At 56.8% G+C, this 20301-nt stretch overlaps 9 protein-coding genes across 9 annotated transcripts; 3 read left to right on the top strand and 6 right to left on the bottom strand.

Moving 5' to 3' along the window:
* Window positions 1-198: 198 nt before the first annotated feature.
* ACRALDRAFT_1073482 (uncharacterized protein) lies at window positions 199-1768 on the top strand. The gene is made up of 2 exons (XM_071018103.1): window positions 199-755; window positions 877-1768. The coding sequence occupies exons 1-2, from the start codon at window positions 264-266 to the stop codon at window positions 1630-1632; spliced, it is 1248 nt and encodes a 415-aa protein (XP_070879854.1). The 5' UTR covers window positions 199-263; the 3' UTR covers window positions 1633-1768.
* Window positions 1769-3243: 1475 nt separating this feature from the next.
* ACRALDRAFT_1046021 (uncharacterized protein) lies at window positions 3244-8330 on the bottom strand. Its single transcript, XM_071015431.1, has 3 exons — window positions 4561-8330; window positions 4057-4466; window positions 3244-3987 (listed from the first exon to the last, which is right to left on the bottom strand). The coding sequence occupies exons 1-3, from the start codon at window positions 8086-8088 to the stop codon at window positions 3870-3872; spliced, it is 4056 nt and encodes a 1351-aa protein (XP_070879855.1). The 5' UTR covers window positions 8089-8330; the 3' UTR covers window positions 3244-3869.
* A 613-nt stretch (window positions 8331-8943) lies between these two features.
* Window positions 8944-10443, bottom strand: ACRALDRAFT_1078606 (uncharacterized protein; the record flags this gene model as incomplete). Its single annotated transcript, XM_071018793.1, has 3 exons — window positions 8944-9871; window positions 9996-10173; window positions 10285-10443. 3 exons carry the CDS (start codon window positions 10441-10443, stop codon window positions 9111-9113), a joined length of 1098 nt encoding a protein of 365 aa, XP_070879856.1. The 3' UTR covers window positions 8944-9110.
* A 173-nt stretch (window positions 10444-10616) lies between these two features.
* On the top strand, window positions 10617-11477 carry ACRALDRAFT_1090784 (uncharacterized protein; the record flags this gene model as incomplete). The annotated part of the gene is made up of 4 exons (XM_071019537.1): window positions 10617-10796; window positions 10833-10924; window positions 11018-11123; window positions 11157-11477. 4 exons carry the CDS (start codon window positions 10617-10619, stop codon window positions 11190-11192), a joined length of 414 nt encoding a protein of 137 aa, XP_070879857.1. The 3' UTR covers window positions 11193-11477.
* On the bottom strand, window positions 10997-11477 carry ACRALDRAFT_1059413 (uncharacterized protein). The gene has a single exon (XM_071016029.1). The coding sequence runs from the start codon at window positions 11451-11453 to the stop codon at window positions 11217-11219; it is 237 nt and encodes a 78-aa protein (XP_070879858.1). The 5' UTR covers window positions 11454-11477; the 3' UTR covers window positions 10997-11216.
* A 385-nt stretch (window positions 11478-11862) lies between these two features.
* ACRALDRAFT_1066727 (uncharacterized protein) lies at window positions 11863-12986 on the bottom strand (the record flags this gene model as incomplete). Its single annotated transcript, XM_071017380.1, has 2 exons — window positions 11863-12417; window positions 12540-12986. The coding sequence occupies 2 exons, from the start codon at window positions 12984-12986 to the stop codon at window positions 11863-11865; spliced, it is 1002 nt and encodes a 333-aa protein (XP_070879859.1).
* A 938-nt stretch (window positions 12987-13924) lies between these two features.
* On the top strand, window positions 13925-14677 carry ACRALDRAFT_2093452 (uncharacterized protein; the record flags this gene model as incomplete). The annotated part of the gene is made up of 2 exons (XM_071022628.1): window positions 13925-13967; window positions 14064-14677. 2 exons carry the CDS (start codon window positions 13925-13927, stop codon window positions 14675-14677), a joined length of 657 nt encoding a protein of 218 aa, XP_070879860.1.
* A 651-nt stretch (window positions 14678-15328) lies between these two features.
* On the bottom strand, window positions 15329-16818 carry ACRALDRAFT_2039387 (uncharacterized protein; the record flags this gene model as incomplete). The annotated part of the gene is made up of 2 exons (XM_071020957.1): window positions 15329-16470; window positions 16602-16818. 2 exons carry the CDS (start codon window positions 16816-16818, stop codon window positions 15329-15331), a joined length of 1359 nt encoding a protein of 452 aa, XP_070879861.1.
* A 611-nt stretch (window positions 16819-17429) lies between these two features.
* Window positions 17430-20134, bottom strand: ACRALDRAFT_1046015 (uncharacterized protein). Its single transcript, XM_071015430.1, has 3 exons — window positions 19871-20134; window positions 18979-19780; window positions 17430-18912 (listed from the first exon to the last, which is right to left on the bottom strand). The coding sequence occupies exons 1-3, from the start codon at window positions 19934-19936 to the stop codon at window positions 17744-17746; spliced, it is 2037 nt and encodes a 678-aa protein (XP_070879862.1). The 5' UTR covers window positions 19937-20134; the 3' UTR covers window positions 17430-17743.
* Window positions 20135-20301: the final 167 nt, after the last annotated feature.

A 20301-nucleotide genomic window follows, 5' to 3' on the forward strand; every position in this document is an offset into this window, starting at 1 on the left:
GTCCAAGTACCTGTACGTACCCCCCCATGTCTTTCTTTTCTCACGTCTGGTACAAAGTGACTCGATGTTTCCTCCTTGATTCGTTGGGACCTTGTATCGCGTCTGCCTGAGCTTGGCGAGAAACCGCCCACCCCTTACGCATTTCCCTGCATCCGGTACTCGTTAGCGAGCCCTTGTTCATGACATAATACGACAGTGGTTAAGTCCATGGAATCGACTGGGGTAAAACGGTAAAAAGAGGCAATACGAAGCGAAGGACAAACATGCAAGTCCATCGCTATTCGGTGGCTGCGGCTTCCGTAGCACGCGTCTCACTCTCAGGCCGCCACCACCACCCTGCCGGGTTGCCTGCACAGCGATGCAGGAGGAGTTTCAGGGCCACGACCGAGTCCCGAAGCCCCAGAAGTGGTGCTGGCGGGGGCAAAGACCATGGGGCACCCCGCAGCAGCAGCAGCAGCAGCAGCAGCAAACACCCGTCCCAGCGGCGGCCGTTGACCGCGAGACCGCCGCCGTTCCCCACGGTGCCGACGTGTCCCCCGCCGACGTGCGACTGTGCTGCCACCCCGCCGCCGCCCGAGGGGCTGGAGATTGATCGGACCAGTCCGTTGAATGGCGTCATGGCCGGGTATGCGGAGCAGGTGCTTGTCTGCACGGGTCGTGACGACTGGACTTCGCGGATTGAGGATGAGAATGGCGGGGAGAACCTCGCTGCCGACCTCAAGGGCCTTTATGGTCTAGGTGGCAAGTACAGAGATGTAAGTGCTGTTTGATTTCCTTTGCCCCCCTGTTTTTGCTCTTATTGCTGTGAATTACTTTGATCTCTCCATACTTTACTACCAGCCCAGTACAATCGCCGTTGCCTGACAAGACACACAGCCCTTCCACAACACGTCCATCCTGAACGCGTCGTTCCCCTCCTCGGCAGCCTCCAGACAGGCCAGTACAGGCTCGCAGACAACCTCCTCGGTCTACCTCCTCCCCAGCTTCAAGTACGTCCCCTGGGTGTCACGCGCGTCGTCCGGCGACAGCGTGCGTGCTCTTGTGGAGGGCTACCTCCTCCCGACGAAGCTGCACCGCGCGCACGACGTGCTGCCACTCGCCCAGCGGGAGCAGCTGACGCGAAAGCCGGCCGCCCGGAAGCTGCTCCACGGCGTGCAGGATGTGAGGGAAGTCATGGTGCTGATCTGCGGACATGGCGGACGGGATATGCGGTGCGGAATCGCCGGCCCGGTGTTGAGCGGGGAGTTCGAGGCGAGGTTACCCCAGCTCGGGGTTCCTGTCGCTGCAGACCCCGTGGTTATAGAGGAGGAAACCGATATAGACGCCGAGTCTGTTGCGACTAGACGCCATGGGGAGGCGGTGACGCTCGGGAAGGGAGTTGCGGCGAGGGTTGGGCTCATTAGCCATATTGGCGGCCACAAATTCGCGGGCAATGTCATCTTGTATATCCCCCCCGGGACAAAGACGCGGGATGGCGGCGATCATCCGCTAGAAGGGAAGGGGATATGGTATGGCCGGGTTGAACCGAAGCATGTGGACGGCATCATCAGGGAAACCATCTTGGATGGGAAGGTCATTCAAGATATGTTCCGTGGGGGAATCGACCAGGACAGGCACATTTTGAGAATATGATGGATTTCCGTCAGTTCCATGTATCGGGTTATTCTTTGATATTTCATGCATTGTATATCTAATGATGTTGGTGTTGGTGTTGACGTCCGTCCCCAACTCACGATGTCACGTGACCCGTATTTTTGAACCTCATTTTTCTCCATATTTTTCGACTGACTAGTTACCCTTTCATCTCTTATCCCGACGCATCTCACCTATCTACACACTCACAGTGAACCATCTCAACCCATTTGCAATCCTTCGTCGAAAGTATCCCACCAATACCATGGCAATCAGCTAGAAACTCCCGGAACTGTCATGTCATCTCAACGCATCATCGTAGCCTCGACGCTACGAGCACCCGGACCACCAGTGTCCTTTCTCCTCACCACGGGACCAACAGGCAGAAATGGCGTCTCTCGCCTTATATCCAAGACACTCATCTCACGTGGCCCCCCCGGCCGATGGCAAACGATAGCTGGCTCGCCGTGTAAACCAGCAGCCACCCACCACCAACGCTCATCCCTCTCCACCTCGACCTCGACGACCAGACGCACCTCTCCCAGTGCCAGGAAGACTCCCAACGCCGATACCAATACACCACCTCGAAGACGGTCTTACCGACCTTCCACCCTCTTCCTTGTCTTCACACTCGCAAGTGCATCGGTATTCTACTACCTCGCCTCCAAGCCGTCTCACCCGCGGGACAAGATCTTCTCCAAAGACGTCTTCACCCCTTTCGAACTCGTATCCCGTGATCCCGTCTCTCCGACCTCCTTTGTCCTGACCCTCCGCCCCTCCCCCTCCGACTTCCCGTCTCTCACGTCCTCCGACATTGCTTCCCAGCTCGCCGACCTGTGGCGCACGTATGACCTCTGGTCCGTCGAGGTGAAGCAGCCCCAGATCCAGATCGCGCGGGAGTACACCCCGCTTCCGCCCCTGTCTTCTGCCCCCGAAGACGCGGGGGTCGTGCGTCTGCTCATCCGCGCAGTAGACGGAGGGGAGGTTTCTACTTATCTGAGCCGCCTGTCGGTCGGGAGCCGCGTGGAGCTGCGTGGACCCCACGGCGGGTTCGATTTGCACTCGCGTCTCGGCGTGTTTGGCAAGGAGGAAAGCGACGACGGGTCCGTTCTGGCGCAGACTGAACAGGGAAGAAAACAAGTCGTCTTCCTGGCGGGCGGGACCGGCATCGCCACCGCCCTGCAAGCCGCCCATTCTGTCCTCGAAGGTGACGCGAAACCCGACGTCAAGATCCTGTGGGCCATGCGGTCCAGGTCCGACATGCAGGATCTCTCCACCTCGTCGACAAAACCCCACACGGGATCGACATCGGCCGCGGGACCCAGACCATGGTGGAGCTTCCTGCCAGACGCCTTCATGAGCGGCGGCGACGAAGCGGAAGAGGTAAAGGCCCCGGACCTGGTCGCCCCGACGAGCATCACCGCCCAGCTCCTTTCCATGAAGGCGCGCCACGGGGATAGGTTGCGCGTGCATGCCGTCGTAGATGACGAAGGTACCACCATCACCTCGAAGGACTTGCTGGGCGCTTTGCGACAGAGTAATGGCGTCCCAAAGGGAACCTCCGCCGCGGTACCCGTCTCGACGACGTCGACGCAGTGCGAGTTCCATTCCCAGGCTCTCCACGCGAGCATGCCGGACGGCGCCCCGAACCAGGGTCGCAAGGACCTCGCCTCCCGTGAGGCCTGTCGCTGTCCTGCCGGGAATGCGCCGGGGAAGAACCTGCTGCTCGTGTCAGGTCCCGACGGCTTCATCGCCGCTTACGTGGGTCCCAGGCCTTGGGAGGGCGGCGCGCAGGTCCAGGGCACCGTGGGTGGTGTGCTCGGGGAATTGGAGAGGAGGGATCCGGGTCTGTTGAAGGATTGGATCTTATTAAAGATGTGACGGGACTGATTCTCCGTTTCCTCATGCCTGCACATATCACCGCCATTACACGACCCCTACTACCATTATCACGACAACGACGACAGCCGACTACTACAGTCTACACAGCATATAATCCCAGCTTGGAAGACAAGACACTAGAATAGCGCTTCATGCATATAGACAAGGTGGATAGAATATTCATTCGATAGTCTCCTCAGCTTGGATTCTGGGAGATGCTACCAAAAGACAATCCCCATTGCCAATGATTTATCAAATTTCCTAACGTGACCGCTTTAAAGAAAACAAGAATATCCCTAAAGACCCCACGATAACTCCTTTTGTCAATGGACCCTAGCGGGAGACTGAAAAATGATCTACGAGCTCTGCACTTTTCTGTAGGAAGGCGGCTTGAGCCTCCTCCCGATGAGTTTCGCGGCATACGGTGGGACGAGCGATATGGCCCCAATGGCCAGGATGCGCCAGTAGAATCCCCTGTGCAGGTGGAAAAGACAATCAGCGACTGTTGCTACCACAATAAATTGAACGAGGTCGGCCACTTACAGAGTAATAACGTATTCCAAATCGTAGTAACGGCCCAGGAACGGTATGGAACCGACAAAAGCGAGAAAGGTTCCCAGGATAGACACGATCATGACGGGGTGCCAGGTGGTGATCTCGATGGCCACCATGAGCAGCTCGTTGAGGACGAGCACGGTGTACGACACGGCCACCATCCTCGGCCCGTCCACCTCGACGAGGATCTGGGAGAGGCCCTGGATCACGCAGCCCTGGTAGACCGAGACGAGGACCCAGACGAAGAATGTCCGGTACGAGAGGGACCGGCCAGAGGTGAGCTCCTTGTAGAGCTCCGGGTACAGATTGGCCAGGTTCTCGTCGACGTCCTTGTCGAGCACCAGGGAGAGCACGGGAGCTGCCGTGTAAATCGTCGCATATCCTACGAGAAGCCAGTCCTGTATTGTGTTAGAGGCGACAGCGCAGGGAGGGGGGTGGAAGGATAAAAAGGGGTAAAAAGACAAGAAAAGAAAAAGACAAACCGGCACTCACCTTGTAAAGCCCCTCAGGCTCAAAGTTGATGGCAATGCTGTACATGGTCTGGCACACAGCAATGATGAGACCACGGTGAATGACAAACTGGGCCAACTTGGCGCTGCGCTTGTAGCTGTTGCGGCCATGCCACACCAGCAGCTTGGTCAAGTGGTGGAACTGCTCAATGGAAAAGTCGGCCGCCAGACTCGCCTGCCTCCCCTCCTTGCCCACGATGCCCACGCCGACATCCGCCGCCTGGATCATGGACACGTCGTTGCCGCCGTCGCCGATGCAGCAGACCCGCTTCTTCGTGTGCTCCTTGATCAGCTCGGCAATCTCGGCCTTTTGCGTCGGCGAGCAGCGGCACGCCACCACCGTCGGCAGCTGCACCGCGACCGAGATGAACTCGACGCGAAAGTGCGTCAGGAAGAGCGCCAGGCTCTCGCCGTCGATGAGGAGGCACGAGTCCGTCTTGCTCCGCAAAAAGTCGAGGTGGTTCCGCGCATTGTCCTTGCCCTTGAGCTTCGCCACCGTGTAGATGAACTGGCCGCGCGCCACGAGCTTCGAGCTGACCGCGACGCACCGCGCCGTCTCGACCTTGTCGCCCGTCAGCATCCAGATCTTGATGCCGGCGTTGCGGAGGAGCTCCAGCGACGGCTTGACGTCCCTCTGCAGCTTGTCCTCGACGCCCGTGACGCCCAGGAGTTCCAGGTTCCGCTCGAGGTGGTCCGAAACCACGCGCTGCAAGCTCGCGTCCCGCCCGTTGATGACGAGGGAGGCTTCCTGGTAGTCCCGGGAAAATTCCCGATACTGCTGGTGGGAGAGCCGCTTGCGGCCGACGACGAGCGTCCGCAGACCTTCGCGGGCCATGTTGGCCGTCTCCTCGTCCAACCAGTCGTTCTCGGCGACGATGGAGCCCATGACGGTGTCTGCGCCCTTTTGGTAGAACCAGATCTCGCCGCCGCTGTCGAGGTCGCGCGCTCCGGCGGAGGAGGACTGCATTGATTCGTAAAACTGGACCACGACGCCCATCCGCTTGCCCTCCGAGGTGAAGGGGAAGACGTCCAGGATGCGAACTTGCACCACCGGCCGGCCCGTCTCGGTGGACTCGAGCACCATGCCCTTGCGATCTCTATGGGCGAGGCGGAGGCCGACAGACTCGGTCCACCGTACGATGGCAATCTCGTCCGGCGAGGATGCCTGGTATGATGTGACCGTCTTGCCGGCGTCCTCTCCCTCGCCCTCCTCGGTAGTCGGGGTCACATTGTGACACAGTGCGAGCGCCAGGACGACATCCCTAACGCGCGTCCCAATTTCTCGGCGCGTACGGGTCGTGCCCATATTCGCGCTCGTCGCAAAAGTCGACGACGGCGTGATGAGGGCCTTTCTGGACGCCGGGTCGACGGTCGGCTGGATGTGGAACGCCTGCCGGACGTACGAAACGACTTCGTCCATGGCTTCGTTGGCATACGATACGGTACCGATATGAATCTTCTTCATCTCCATCTCGTTCTGGGTCAAGGTGCCCGTCTTGTCGCTGAGTAGGTACTCGATGCGGCCGAGATCCTCGGGTATCGTGCTGGTCCGCACCACGGCGCCCGGGATGCCCGGGTCGCGGTGGATAAACCAGGAGTACGCGCTCTTCCCGAGGTCGAGGTTGACGCGCAAGCTGATGGGCACGATGGTGGAGAACAAGACGAGGAAGCGCATGATCTTCACATACCAGATGTTGCCCTCGGTGTTCTCGAAGCCCTCAATGGCGACCAAGATGACGGATAGAGCGAGCGTGATGACGCACAGAATCTTGGTCAACGAGTTGATCTCGTATTCCAAGAGACCGGTTTTGGACCTGGACGGCGCGGTGGAGAGCGCAGATCGGGTCTGCACGCCGGTATACATGATGACGGCCAGGGTGGTGGCCTGCGACGCAATGACGGTGTTGGCCCACGCCGTGTTATCAACAGACAGGGCCGCAGTTTTGGAGCCGTGACCATCCCCTGGTAGGGTGCTGGAGAGGGTCTGGGCATCCTCCCTGGTGGGTAAGAGTTCGATGGATCCCAGAAACTCGTTCACTCTTTTATCCGGCTTCCCGCCGGTGACGCGCAAGCGGACGAGCTCCTCGGTGGGTAGATTTTGCGACAGCGGGCAGGACAGGCGTAGCTTCCAATCCGTTTCACCGTCCAGCTGGTCGGTCCGGATGAACGTCTCACCCGCAGCTCCGCCGGCATCTTCGTCTTGCGCATCAGGACCTTTGCCTTTACTAGACGAATGGGGTTCCTGCTCTCCGCTGGACGCGTCGACGAGGAGATCCTCCTCGGTGCCCTCCTCTGTTGGCATGTTTTCCTGCACCCCCCGATCGTGCGCAGTGTCCTGGGTCTCGCACTTCAAGATGACAACATCGGCCGGTACCCGCTGGCCCTTGCTAAGCTTCAAAACGTCGCCGACCTTCAAGTCGCGAGATTTCCGAGGCACTTCGCGGACCACCGATGATGGTTTCGACTGCCATCCTCGACCCTCGATACGCTCCTCCTCATCCCCCGCATCTTCTTCCTCCTCCTCGCGAATGTCCGATAGCCTTTCATCCTCGAAACGCATCTTCCCCCTCCCTTTCTTCACCGAGTCTGATTTGAGTCTTCTGTGGGCGCGCTGAGCGGTGGCCGTCACAGCTCGTCCGGGTTCTTCGAAATGGAGTACGGTGTACTCTTCCGCGTTGGCTTCGTTGTCCCTCTTTCGCCTCCCAATGTCGTCGTATGCCTCCTTGCCCATTGTAATCACCAAGACGAAGGCCAGGGGGGCGATGTAGGTGGCGAGGTAACCGATCCGTAGGGCCGGTATGGCCTGGGAGAGCGCGACGAGTAGAAAATACATGTTGAAGAAGAAGGAAAACTCGTTGTAGAGGGTGACGGGGAGGAAGGTGAAGGCGGTATACTTGGCGTTGGATATTCTGTTGGGTGGGAACCTCGATGGGCCGGTGAAACCGACGGGAACGACTCTCGAAGTCGAGGGGTCGTCTTCGTCGTCTTCGTCCTGGTCGTGGTCGCCGCTCACATCCTTGCCCGACTGTTGCTCCCCCGAGCCTCCCATAAAACCGGGGAGTCGCAGATTCGACCGCAGGGCCGATAGTTTTCCCAGACCCTCCCGAGCGAAGGACCGGCGCCGTGGGGACGACGAGCCTCCTGGGAGAAGGGGCGCGTCATCGCTCGATGCATGACCGCGGTCAATCGACCGCGACGCCTGTCTCTCTTCATTTCCGAGTAGAGTTTCGTCGGCATCGTCGCCTGTGCTGCCCAGGTCCTGGCCCAGCTCCCCGTAACCCCCCGTCCGTTTGGCCCGCCGCAAGCTCCCCATACGAAGATTGCGAAGGGCGATTCTCGGCGCCCTCTGATCGGAGGAAGAGTCCTGATGGTGTCCTATGCGGCTGAAGGATCGATGGGAAGAGGATGTCGCTGGATCGAGCTCTTGCAAGTCGAGGTCTAGGTCAGAGTCGGAATCATGCGTAGGAGAGCCTGGCGGATCGGCGGTGGATTGGGAAGTGGAAGGTGGCATCCCGCAGGCGTTTTATTTGGTTGGAGTGAGGAGGCTGTGGAGGGAACTGTGAGCAGCCGTGGCGCTTCAGGGGGAGTCAACGAAGCGAGACGCTGGAACTGGGGGCGCGAATGGGTAGTCCGTGGACGAGTCGTGAGTGTGGATGCATTGGTTGTTGCTGGGTAGAACGGATGTTTAGGAACTTCCGTCGTCTGGAAACTGCCTGATCGCTTGACAAATGTCATATACGTTGTTGTTGTTGTTGTGACAGTATAGAGACATTTGGTGGAATAATGGTAAAGGCGTTTTGGACAAGTATGTGAAGTTGCATCACGGAAAGATGCATCCCTAGAGATGTATTCTAGCAGCCTACGGCCAATGCAGGCTGGCTGACGCCATGGTTGGTACGTACTTCGACGTTCCGTTCCATCCCTAGCACAGGTACATTCCTTCCGTATCGCTGTATTACCTAAGAGGATTTTTTGGGGAAAGTGCTGCCTGGTACCTGCCTAAAGCTACGTAATCAACTTGGACCGTGCACTCCTCGGTTATCCAGCCACCTAAACGTATAAATATCCCCGAGGTCGACCTCGACTTTGCTTTCTCTTTTCTTCTCTTCTTCTTCATACTTACCTTGTCCAACTCCGGGGCGCTCAAGAAGGCCGCGGAGTAAAGAGGAAGGCCTGCATTGCACATCGCGGAGTCGGCCTCTTTCGATTGTCCTTCGGGGCCATCGTGGGCGCAATTTTTGATGTTTACCTTTTTTCATTGTGACACTGCTTGATGCAGTGTTATGAAGAAGATGGTCTTTTCATCAAGGCAGTCCTTGCATGCGTCAATGGGAGGAGACGAACGCCTTCAGTTTGATACTATGCAGTCGCCCTCCGTGCTCTGACATGGCCGTAATATATTGCCTTCTGGGGTGCCCAAGATCATCAGATAACCAAGCGTGTTACGCTTATTGTCCAGCGTGTGATACAGATCCGATGATATCATGGAGTTTTCAGACCTCTGTAGCTATTCAGTGACTCGATACCATCGTATCAAATCTCATCTTCCTCGTCATCAAAATCGTCCTCTCGCCCCATCTCGTATAGAATTCGTCCTCCCTCACCAGCCCCTATATCCGTTTGTGCATCGAAATACGGCAGCACGATGCCCTCCCGGTCTCGCCTCTGCTTCTCCGTCAAGCCTAGGTCGAAGGTGCTCTCCGGTGCCTCATCGCCGCCAGCCCCTCCACCTGCCTGGTCACTCTCGTCTGGCGGTGCGAATACCGGGTGGTCTGAGAGCAGCATCAGCTTGGACGGCGTACCTTTGTCCCGGGCCAAACTCGGTGCGGCTGCTGCTGTCCGTGGCGCCATCGGGGGCACAGGTGTCCCAGTCCCAGGAAAGAATGCAAACTTCTCCTTCACCGCCCTACCGCTGCGTCGCCGGAGCTCCATGTCCAGCACGACTCCCCGGTAATCGTCAGACTTGATCTCCCCCTTTAGTCCCATCAGCACGCCCTCCCGGTCCTCCTGTAGACCCCACTCCGGCTCCTGTAGGCTCCTGTTCCGTGCTTTTTGCCGTTCAATCTCCTGCCGCAGGCTGGACAGTCGGAGGATGGCGGTGGCCAGGTAGCAGAGGAGCGTGAATGGGGGAGGCGCGTATTCGCTCACCGTCTCTGGAAGAACGAGGGGAACGTCTGTATGATATATCCCCACCAGCGAGACGGCCGGGCCGATGATGCCGGAGAGGAAGTCGGGAAGAGAGTTGGGGGCCGCCATGGCAAGCTCGTTGAGTGAGTCGACGATGAGGAGCGTTCCTATGGGAGCCGTATGAGCAAGGTCATGCATGATATGGAATGATCCAGTCTTTCGTCTTTTCCCTCCCCTTCCCCTTTTGATATGAATTTTCTACTCTACAAGACAAGGAAGCGTAATACTCACTCTGCGCGGAAAGTTTCTCTTTGATGCTACCCGCCGACTTGACAGGTTTGGGGTAATGAGAGAGCAGCTCTTTTCTCAGAGTCGTGAGGGGTTTTCCTCGGCCCTTAACAAACACATCCGCATTTCGAGGCTTTCGCAGGGTAGAAAATGAGAGGAATATGACCTTGCTCTTCGAAGCCTATGAAACAGGCGTGAGCATAGAGTTCGGAAAAGAAAGTCTGCCGCGATGAGAGCGTGAGGGCCGCTTATGTTTCCCCCGTCCAGCGTATGGTATGAGTCCTGTTCTCACCTTTGCCCTTGAAATATATTCCCCAATCACGGGCGCTGCACCCTGCTCCAGACTATCCAATACCAGAGTCAGGGGACTCGCGCTGTCTCGGAGATTTAGCAGCTTCTGGATAAGAAGCAGGCTGTGGGATCTGCTATGAGACCGGGTAGAGGAAGCCATCCTGACTGAGTCAGAGGGTACGAGATGCAGACTTTTTAGAGGTTCGGAAATCGCCAGTCACGCAATTCAACAAGGCCGAGAGGAGTACGAAAGGTGTTGGGCTCCAGCATAGACCGGACACTTGGTATTCGAGGACGAATTTCGTTGGCTTGTCATGTTGAAGAAATCATGAAATGAGAAGATGGTGGATTTTGGATGGTGCCGCTGCCAGCTGCCAGCTGCCACAGCGGCTCCCCAAATCGCATGTGGATTTACGTGGTCCGTGCGCCATCTACCCACCTCACCGGAAGGACTTGGATGTACGGGAGATGAACAAAGAAGAGAAGGAGACGGAGAATAAAGAAGGATTCGAGGTTATGCCTTTTATAACTGTGATGTACTGCATTTAGATGAAAGCCATGGTGACTCGGAGGCTGGTATCGCGACTCGAACAACAGGCCAGACAACAGTCTTATGCCCATGCCGTCTACCCTTCAGCAAAGTAGGTCCGAAGATTATAAGATGACAATACGTATCCTAGATAGTCAGAGACTGCGCATGGATGGGTAGGTATGTGTTGCTTCTAAGAGACTAGGATCTTGGGACAGGCTGCCCATTCATTCCATCCGCACACTCAAAATGCCAACCTGCAAATGTTATATTCAAACTCAATACTCCTCAACGTCTTCAGTCTGCATCCAGTCTGAGCAGTATGCACCTTCTTAGGGTCCCAGAACCTGTCGCCAATGGGGTCGCGAACTGGTCCATGAGGCACCTCGCTGTGCCGTTAGATATTAGGACCAGAAGTCGTCCGACCGTCCTTCATTATCCATGGTCCTCACGCTAATAAGCTTGCTGGAGTTATTGGAAGTAGCCTCATTCCTAATTCGCTCCTTGATTGAGCACGTGTGCTGACCAGCTGATTGATACAAGAAGCCCGAGGTCATCATACCGGAACTCATCCCAAGGGTAGTAGGTAGAATTCTGGCGCCTGTCATATCAGGGGATTGTATCGCGGTGGCCCAAGGCATGCTGCCAAGAGTCCAGGCTCTCACAGCAACTCAAAACGGAGTGTGGCAGACTTTCGCAAGGAGTCCCCATAGCGAACATGCCTCCAAAATCTTGAATCACGAAACGAACCGGAGAGACGCCAGCTGGGCATAGGAAGCTTGGCTCTGATGGATAAATTACCGGCGTTAACCTAAGCCATCCCTGAGACTGTCATGTTCTCTTATGGCGCATTGGGAACCATTGTAGGATAGTGATGGTCTGTCAGGTGTCAGTCTTGGCACATCGAAAGTCGCCAAATAGGCTGGGTATCAATAGTATCCATACCTCTATCAAAGAGACCTTGGCTACAAATCGTAAAACATTCGTATTCCCTCCCGCCCTGGCGGTGTTTTGGAAACTTCAGCGCAATGGCCGTCTTCCTGCCACACTCTAGGAGATCCTCTGCTTCTTAGTAGGGGAAGCACCTTCGGCAGCAGGAGACTTTTCTGCTTCACAGCCACCCGATCCACAGTCTCCATTCACCTCTCTCGCCTCAACACCCCCCTCCGCATCGTTTCCGTCGTCTGGCACGCTGCCTGCAGTCTGGCTGTCCGGGTCGCCAGAGGGTGTTGGGTCCTGGCTACTGGCCTGCGTAGTTGCTGGGCGGCTCTTACTACGCCTCATATGGTCCGGCAACTGGACGCCCCATTCCTCCTCAAACTTCTCTTCGAGGTACTTGTCGAACTCCCCTGCACGGCGCTGTTCGGAGGCGGCCCACGCCTCGGCTAACCACTGGGGGTCGTGTTTTCCCTCGGCCAGGTTCTCGGCGTACCGGGCACAGTCGTGCCGGAAGTTGTCGTCTGAAGCGAGAAGCGCCATGTCGGGCCGGGCGTCGGGCGTACCGGCATTGAGAATAGGGGCATCCGGCGGAAATAGAGAAAGCACTTCAGTCTTCTCCTCCGGAGTCAGGATGTCCCACGCCAGCGGGTTGTTACAAAGAAGGCTCTTTGTTGAAGCTAGTCAGTATGGGTCAAGCCAAAACATCATGGTGGAAGGCCAAGAGGTGAGACAAGTGTGAGAAATGACTGGAACGGCCAAGAATGACAAGATGCGAGAGGATGACGCACTCTGATGTCTGCTCGTGCAACAGGAGACTTTGGGTCAGTCAGGAGCCTCTCTGCTGTCCATTTCTGCCGTGAAACCTTGTTGGACATCCTCTTGATGATAACTTTCGCGTTTCTTTTAGGCTTCGATATGGGAGCGGTATCCTTTTCCACCTTCACCTTGGGAGGTTCTTGAGGGTCTACCTGGGCGGAGACTTTTCGCGCAGCGCTTCGGGTTACAGGTGGCATGTCCGGCTGCTCGGTGGCGAATTTCGGGGATGATATTGTGATGCTGTCGAGAGAGATATCCTGGCGTCCAGAGAGAGGGCTCTGGAAAGGTGTGGGTGGTTCATCGGAAAGTGAAGATGGTGGGGGTGAAAGACTAGAAGAACTGGAGGTAGGGCTCGAAGGCCGGGGCATGTTGTCATTGGCCATTTCCATGTCGTGTTGTGTCTCCATTGTGCTGTCCATTGTGTCTTTGGGGCCTAGTATTGCCTAAGAGAAGCTGTGTAGAGCCCTAGGAGCCTAAGGGGCATATATAGAGCTCGCCTGGATATAGGACGTTGCCAGGAGTACAGTCTCGGCATCAATCCCTGGATCTGCTTAGTACTCGGGTACGTGAGAGGCGTAATGAACAGTTTTTTAGTCGTATCTTCGCCGATAGAGACATTGGAGGCTGGCGATCCCGCTGATATCTTAGACAACGGGAAGTAAAAGCATGGGATGTGTGGAAGAAGCGCCCTATTTCAGAAAAACCGGGGATTTATATAGAAAGACCACATAGGGTTCACCTATAAAGCGTAGCGAAAGCTCCGGAAGGATGTTAGGCAAGTGTTGAGGGGTATTGAAAGCTGGGATCTTCCTTCCTGTTCTTGGGACGGTCTGGGGTAGCTCTTGAGATGCTTCGTACGTCGTCGCGACCTGAGGCTGGGGAAGCTTCATATCAGCCACAGCTCAGCCTCAGCCACAGCCTTAGAACGGGTACCTTGACCTAAGTACCCAGGTACGTACCGGTACCTCACCTTCCAATGCCTAACCCCTGCTCGCCAAGCCTGGTGGTTCGTTGGACTTCTGGACCTGGTGTCTTCAATTGTTCCCATCAACAAAGACGCACAATTTCAACGAGATCACCGCCTCTCCGACCGGTCTCAATCCACCATACCACCTAGAACGACACGTGTCTGGAGACGACGCTCACCTAGCTGCCCACAAGCTACGGTCGAATAGTAATTATAGATTCTGCGCAGCGGAAAACCAATAGTTCTCAGCCTTAAGGACACGTCATATATCTCCCAGTCGTCTTGCGTCGACCATCAGGGGCATTAGGACATCGCACGAGGCGACGCGCAGAACCGGCCTCATTTTCTTCGACGGACACCACTGTCGTTAGATACGCAGCATAGTCCACCATGTCGAAGGCTATTCGGTCGACACAAATAGCAAGGCTCGATGGTATGCCATTGCTCTCCAATTTCCTCCCCCTTATTCTCTCGCACCATCCAAATCATCAAAACCAAGCCAGCCTTACGCTAACCCTCTCCCTTCCAGGCCTAATGCTCTGCGCCTCCGTCGACGATGAACACCAAGAAGATGACGTGGTAGAGATCAAGGGCCAGATCCGCGCCGTGCTGCGCAAGGTCAGCCGCAAATCCGAACCGCGCGCGAGCCTCGAGCTGGGCCAGGCCACCCTCCACTACTTCATCGACGGGGACGTCATCTTCCTCACCATCACCGACCGCTCCTACCCGCGCGAGCTGGCCTTCACCTACCTCGCCGACATTGCCCGCGAGTTCCACCAGACGCACCCGGCCACCCAGGTGCAAAGCCCCACGCTCCGGCCCTATGCCTTTATGGACTTTGACACCTTCATCACCCGCACCAAGGCCACCTACGCCGATGCCCGCGCCGCCAACAACCTCGACCGCCTCAACGACGAGCTCCGCGACGTCACCAAGATCATGACCAAGAACATCGAGGACCTCCTCTACCGCGGCGACTCCCTCGAGCGCATGGGCGAGCTCAGTTCCCGCCTCCGCGACGACAGCAAAAAGTACCGCCGCGCCGCTGTGCGCATCAACTGGGAGCTTCTCCTCAAGCAATACGGCCCCGTGGCTGGCCTGGGCTTCTTTATCATCATCTTTTTGTGGTGGAGGTTTTTCTAGTGGGCGCGGGTATCTTTCGTCCGGGGGCCCCTTATCACCTCGAAACCCCCCCAATCACTATATAGCCTGTCGGCGCCCTTTTTTGATCCGGGGTTCCGAAGTGTAACGAATCTATTGTTTTCTGTTGTTGACACGGATGGATGGCGGCAAAGTCAAGGCAAGCGAGTAGTATACGAATATTTTGTGCTTACATAGGTGCATACAGTTCCATTGATCGGGTTGGGCACCGTTTGTTTTGGAATACCCAACGTCTGCTGTCAATGCCCTCAGGGACGAACGAACAAACAAAAGACATAAAAAACGACTATCGGGGTATATGGGACAGCCCTTCACAGCAGCCCTCTTCTAAAGATCCATGGAATGCCCCTGCGTCGGAGGACCAGTCGTCACAGCGTGAAAGTCAAGACCACCATAAACACCATTCCTTTCCCGCCCCCGTAGCATCGCGCCGGGCTTCCCTTTCCCTCTCTTTGCGAGCCGTCCGTTCCTAGTTGAGCCTCATAACGCCATGCCGCCAGCGACGCCGAATGTTTTTGCCTCCCTCCAATCAAATATAACAACCCCCAGTGAATGACATGTCGAACAATGACCCTTCCGTAAAATCGCCCTCCATCGTTCCCCATGCAAAAGTCGCATCCTTTCCCATCCTGGTCACATCAACAGGCAACTTGCCGACGGAAGTGGTAACGACACGGGCATACTCGGCATGTACGTAGGCGTGTGTTTCCAGTATAAATGCTCCTCAAACGCCGGTAAGTCATCAAAAACGAGTTCGTCGTCCATCTGCCAGACGCCCGCCCCGTCATCCTCCCCTCCCTCGGGCGGTGTGTGGTCGGCCGGCGGCTCGTCGCAAGCGGGACACCGCAGCTGCACCACCCAGTCTATCCGCGTCGGCGCCACATGGTTCGCGATGGCGAGCGGCGGAAACACCACGCTCTTCTCCCTGTGCTCTGAGACGGTGAACCCCGTGGCCTGCCAATGCAGGATCCCCGGCGCCTCGGGCGATAGCGGTCGCATGGCGCGAGGCACGGCGGTATTATCGGGCGCAGCGGTTCCGTCGGCGGCGCCAGGATGCGCCTCGGCCGCAGTGGCCGCGGCCTCTTCGTCCACTGTCCGAATGGACGGCATGGTCTCGAGGTCCTCCCATATGATGTGCCCGTCGCAAAAGTCGCAGATAAAGGAAATGTCGCGGTCCCCGAACCGCTGGAATTTGCCAATGGAATTACAGAGCGCCAGCTCCTCCATGCGAAAACGGTGTTCCTCGTACTCATCGTCCGCTGCGCTATCCGCGGCGCGATCGTCGGCCGGGACCAGGGTCGAGCCTTTCCTCCGGTGTCGGTAGAGTTCCCTGGCCGTTGGGGTGGCCGGGGCTTGTTGGTGTTGTTGTTGTTGGTGTTGTTGTTGTTGTTGTTGTTGTTGTTGTTGTTGTAGTTGCGGTTGTTGGACTGACATCTGGCCATGATTGGTGCTCCCTCCGCTGGCGTTCTGCTGCTGCTGCTGTTGTTGTTGTTCTTTCTGCCGACGTCTCCTTTGGGCTCGCTTAAGAGCCCATTCGCGCTGCTTGCGGTAGACGAGAAAGGCGCCGAGACAGCGGGGAGAGGCCTGCACTTGTTTCGAAGCGAAGATACGGCGCGCCGCGCGACATTGAGCGCGGTGTAGTTCGTGTCTGAGGGTGGTGGTCTCGGCGGCCCAGAGGGCATTAATGGGCCCTCCCTGATGGGCCCACTGGCGAAAGCTTTCGGCGTGGTGTTGGAATTTCGTTCTTAAAAGGCGGAGCTCTTCGATTGACTGGGCTAGAGGGGTTGGTCGGATGGTTAGCTGGGCGCATTCGCGTGAGATGGCTTGTGTGTGCGCCAGGGCGATGCCGCAATCGCACAGGAAATGGGAGGTGGTGGGGTAAAGCAACAGAGTAGATCAAACTCACGTCGGCGGTCGTTCATGTAGTAGTGCTGGCCATCAAGGAAGGGAGAAAGCTCCTGGAAATCCTTCCTGGCCTCGTCAAGGGCATGCTCAAGGCGGCGGAGCTGTTCATGTTCGTCGGGACCCCATTGGCTCTTGTCGGACCCATCGAGGATGCGCAGGCTGTCGGTAATGGAATTCGCAATGTCAGCTAGCAAGGACCCGACGGTGTCCTTGCTCATGCTGAGGGAAGGGAAAACGTGATTGTGGGCCTCGTGGCCCCTCGCTAGGCGACCGCGTTGTCGTGGAGTGGGATGAACGCGGTGTCGGTGGTGAATGGAGTAGGTATAAGGAGTAGGTATGGTGTCGCAGAGATTGGGCGAGGATAGAATCAACGCAACAAGACGGAAATTGAAGCGAGAGGAAAGGGAGGAAAGGAGGGAGCCGGCTTTGCCAGTTGGAATAGATTTCGGCCAGCTCTGATTTCAATGCTAACTTCCCTTGGGTGTCAGGATCCGTTGGTGTGGGGAAGATGACGAACCTCCAGCCTTAATTTGATTACCTGTACTGTACGTACCTTCGTACATATGCGTACGTACCTGTTCGTACAGCGGTACCTCACATTACTGGTAGCGTCCTGATCACCCTAGTCACTGGGACTTGCACCGCCCTGGTGGTGGAGCAGTGGCAAGTGGCAGTGCACCGGTGCTACGGGGCGCGGAGATCTAGAGCGCCGAGGTAGCAACTGGCCCCTGATCGTCAAGTCTAATTCGACCTTGGCCTCAGTCCAGGCTCAATGGCCGACCAGTCAAACACTTGACTCGACCCTTTCACTTTTGCGTTTCCTTTGCTTTTCCAGGACTGGTTTCTTTATATTTGTCTTGAATTCTCCTGATTTGGAGCGGTGCCGAGCTAGACATTGCTGTCTGAATGATATGTCATTCTATCCGGCGTCTTTACCGAGTACATGCAACAAAGGCTTTTGGCATATTGCCCCTGCCGTCTCGTCTGCTCAAGTCCATACGATCCCTCCTCTTATATCATGGCCGCCTGCATAGTCTATAAATATGTTGAAACGTTTCCCTCGCCATGCCCTAACATTTTCAACCACCAGCAATGGCCCGGCCGAGAAACTGAAACACGTTTTTCTTTCCCTCACCCTCACCCTCACGCTCTCCTCTTCTTCGCCTTCCCCGTGTTGGCACCCGTCGCCTTCTTCGCCGTGCCCTCCCGGACTTCTTCCTCCTTCACTCCATCCACCCCCGCAGCCGCGTCCTCCTCCAGCAGTTCCTGCGCCTTGGCCGTCTCCGCCTCGGCGTCCTCTTCGCCGCCGCCCTGCCCAAATTCGTTCACCCGCGTGTAGTCGACGCGGTACGCCCAGCGCTGGTAGATGTAGATGAAGAAGATGATGTCGTCCCGGAAGGTAGCCAGCCGGTGCAGGATGGGCATCTTGATGGTAAACGCAAAGAGGTCGTCGATGAAGGTGTTGAGGAACTTGTACATCATGGCCTTGCCCGGCATGTGCGCCACGCTCTTGAGGCGGTAGTTGATGTACAGCGACGGCACCATCATGAGGAACCCGTACGCATAGACCGACCCAACCAGGCTCGTGATGATGTACGAGTACCAAGACTTGTGCGCCTCGTACACCAACGAGTAGATGGCGTAGGCGATGAGCAACGGCACCGCGGCCATGTACATGTAGCGGAACGCAATCTCGTCGTACTCCTTGGTCTTCTCTTCCGTCTCGCTCAGCTTGTATTTGTCGGCAAACACGATCCGGAACGGCAGCCAGGAGCCCGGACCCCCTGCCTCCACCTTGACGTCGACCACGGTGGTGATCTTCCAGAGTTCGATGACGATGCCCATGCCCTGGGATCCGAGAATGATCCAGCTCGTGTTCTCCGAGTTGTCGATCAGGTAGAGCAGAATGACCGTTTGCATGAAGGCGTTGGCTAGGATGGAGCGGACGGAGATGCCGACGTTGTCCTTCTTCTTGCGGTAGTGCGCAATGTCCGACCCGAACGCGAGCATTTCCAAGATGATGTGCGCCACGGAGACGATGCCCGTCAAAGCTAGGAGGTAAGGGTTCGAGTCGAGGAAAATCTCCTTGACCATCTCCATTTCGGAACCGTCACCACCGCCCGGCACGGAGTGGCCAAAGGCCGCCTGGCGCGCGCTCTCCTTGCTGCTGAGCTCGAGAGACGACATGATGCCGAAGAGGAAGTAGCGGAGGTTGCCGAGATCGATGTGCATGGGGACGGTGGTCACAGTCTCGTTGAGCAGCATCATGTGGCTCTTCAATTGCCAGAAGTTGTTGACGAAGAGGACGGGATCTGGCATTTCTTGGTCAGTACCTGAAATCCGCAATGGAAAAGAACCTCGCATCCGCGCAAACTTACAGTACCACGAATTCTCGCCAGTTCCATCCCGAGCACCGGTGGGTTCAGTTCGCAAGAAGTGACGGGTGGCAGGATGAAGGTTTCGGTAATCCAAGACGCCCGAATCAGGAATGATAGACAGGGTGAAGTTGGGGTGATAATAGTTGGCGATGATAGGGCCAACGTTCTCCTCCTGGTCGTGCTCTTTCTCTTGCTCTTCCTCCTCAACGGCGTCCTCGGGAAGACCCTCAAGTAAGGACCTCGTCTTGACTTCCTTCTTCTTGGGGAGATATTGCGTCAGCGGGTAGGCAAAATGGTAGCTAGACGCTAGGTCGAATCCGGGGCCGAGGGGATCTAGGCGGCTCCCCGTGAGGCCCAGGTAGAAATGGCCCCACAGGGTGCCATTGTTCTGAACGGACTTGGGCACGTCGATGGTCGTGTCGATCGATCGCTTGTCGCTGTAATTTCCCATGTGGAAACGGTTCTCCTGCATGACAACCGTATCGGACGGGGTGGCGTCGAGAGGCCGGGGTCTGGGCGACTCGGAGACAGTCACGGTGATGTCGATGTAGCTGTCCATGGGCCACATGGGCGCCAGCTTCCGGGGCACGGCATTGTAGGTTGCGCCTTCATTCAGGGACCGAGGGCGAAGGAGATAGGGAGGAATGTCGTCCATATTGTCCGGCACGGTGTAGACCTTGCCGTCGGGGTCGGTGACCTGGGTGCCGATACCAACGGGCTTCTTGAAGAAAACATTGGTTGCGATGTTCATACCGAGCCAGAGCACGCCGCCGATGAGGAGCTTCTGGGTGTTGCTGATACCCTATGAACGACCGTCAGAATGAGGACTAGAGTCGGGAACACCAGGTAGGAGGTCATCGGAGAGGTTCGACGAGAGGAGCGAGAAACATACCCATGGCTGCTGTTGTTGCGGTTGCTGCTGTTGGCCAGCCGCAGCCGGGTTGTTAGGTTGCGGCATGGTTCAGACCAGTTCCGACACAGCCGCGCGACAGTCGTAACGTCGGTCGTATAGTTGTAGTGAGGTTGCCAATATTGCCGACGACCAAAGGCGACACTCGGCAGTACAATCGCTTTTTCTCGTGTAGGTGCGTACGGTGTCGTGAAAAAGGCCAAGCGTTGTTCAGTAGATGGCAAGAACGTCCTCGACGGCCTTTCCGGAGTTACCTCAGGTATGTACACGTGGGGTGGCTTTCCGATGTGCTTATTGGCTGGAGGATACCCGTGGTGAGCCACCAATCAGCGGTCAAGGAGATTCCACGACGTTTGCTTCGTGGGCGAGCTCTAGTGCAGGTACAACGTCCTAGGTACTCACCGACTGTCAGA

The sequence above is a fragment of the Sodiomyces alcalophilus genome (assembly GCF_042370955.1).
Source record: "Sodiomyces alcalophilus JCM 7366 unplaced genomic scaffold ACRALscaffold_1, whole genome shotgun sequence".
Taxonomy (NCBI): Eukaryota; Fungi; Ascomycota; class Sordariomycetes; order Glomerellales; family Plectosphaerellaceae; genus Sodiomyces; species Sodiomyces alcalophilus.

Excerpts from the sequence above, each read along its gene's own strand:
- ACRALDRAFT_1046015 (XM_071015430.1), bottom strand. The coding sequence starts at position 19,936 with ATGCCGCAACCTAACAACCCGGCTGCGGCTGGCCAACAGCAGCAACCG. Across the intron at positions 19,781-19,870 it reads CGCAACAACAGCAGCCATGG|GGTATCAGCAACACCCAGAA; the intron begins GTATGTTTCTCG and ends GGTCGTTCATAG. Across the intron at positions 18,913-18,978 it reads TGGCGAGAATTCGTGGTACT|ATCCCGTCCTCTTCGTCAAC; the intron begins GTAAGTTTGCGC and ends AAGAAATGCCAG.
- ACRALDRAFT_1046021 (XM_071015431.1), bottom strand. The coding sequence starts at position 8,088 with ATGCCACCTTCCACTTCCCAATCCACCGCCGATCCGCCAGGCTCTCCT. Across the intron at positions 4,467-4,560 it reads AGCCTGAGGGGCTTTACAAG|GACTGGCTTCTCGTAGGATA; the intron begins GTGAGTGCCGGT and ends AACACAATACAG. Across the intron at positions 3,988-4,056 it reads TTGGAATACGTTATTACTCT|GGGATTCTACTGGCGCATCC; the intron begins GTAAGTGGCCGA and ends CCACCTGCACAG.
- ACRALDRAFT_1059413 (XM_071016029.1), bottom strand. The coding sequence starts at position 11,453 with ATGCCTTGGGCCACCGCGATACAATCCCCTGATATGACAGGCGCCAGA.
- ACRALDRAFT_1073482 (XM_071018103.1), top strand. The coding sequence starts at position 264 with ATGCAAGTCCATCGCTATTCGGTGGCTGCGGCTTCCGTAGCACGCGTC. Across the intron at positions 756-876 it reads TAGGTGGCAAGTACAGAGAT|CCCTTCCACAACACGTCCAT; the intron begins GTAAGTGCTGTT and ends CAAGACACACAG.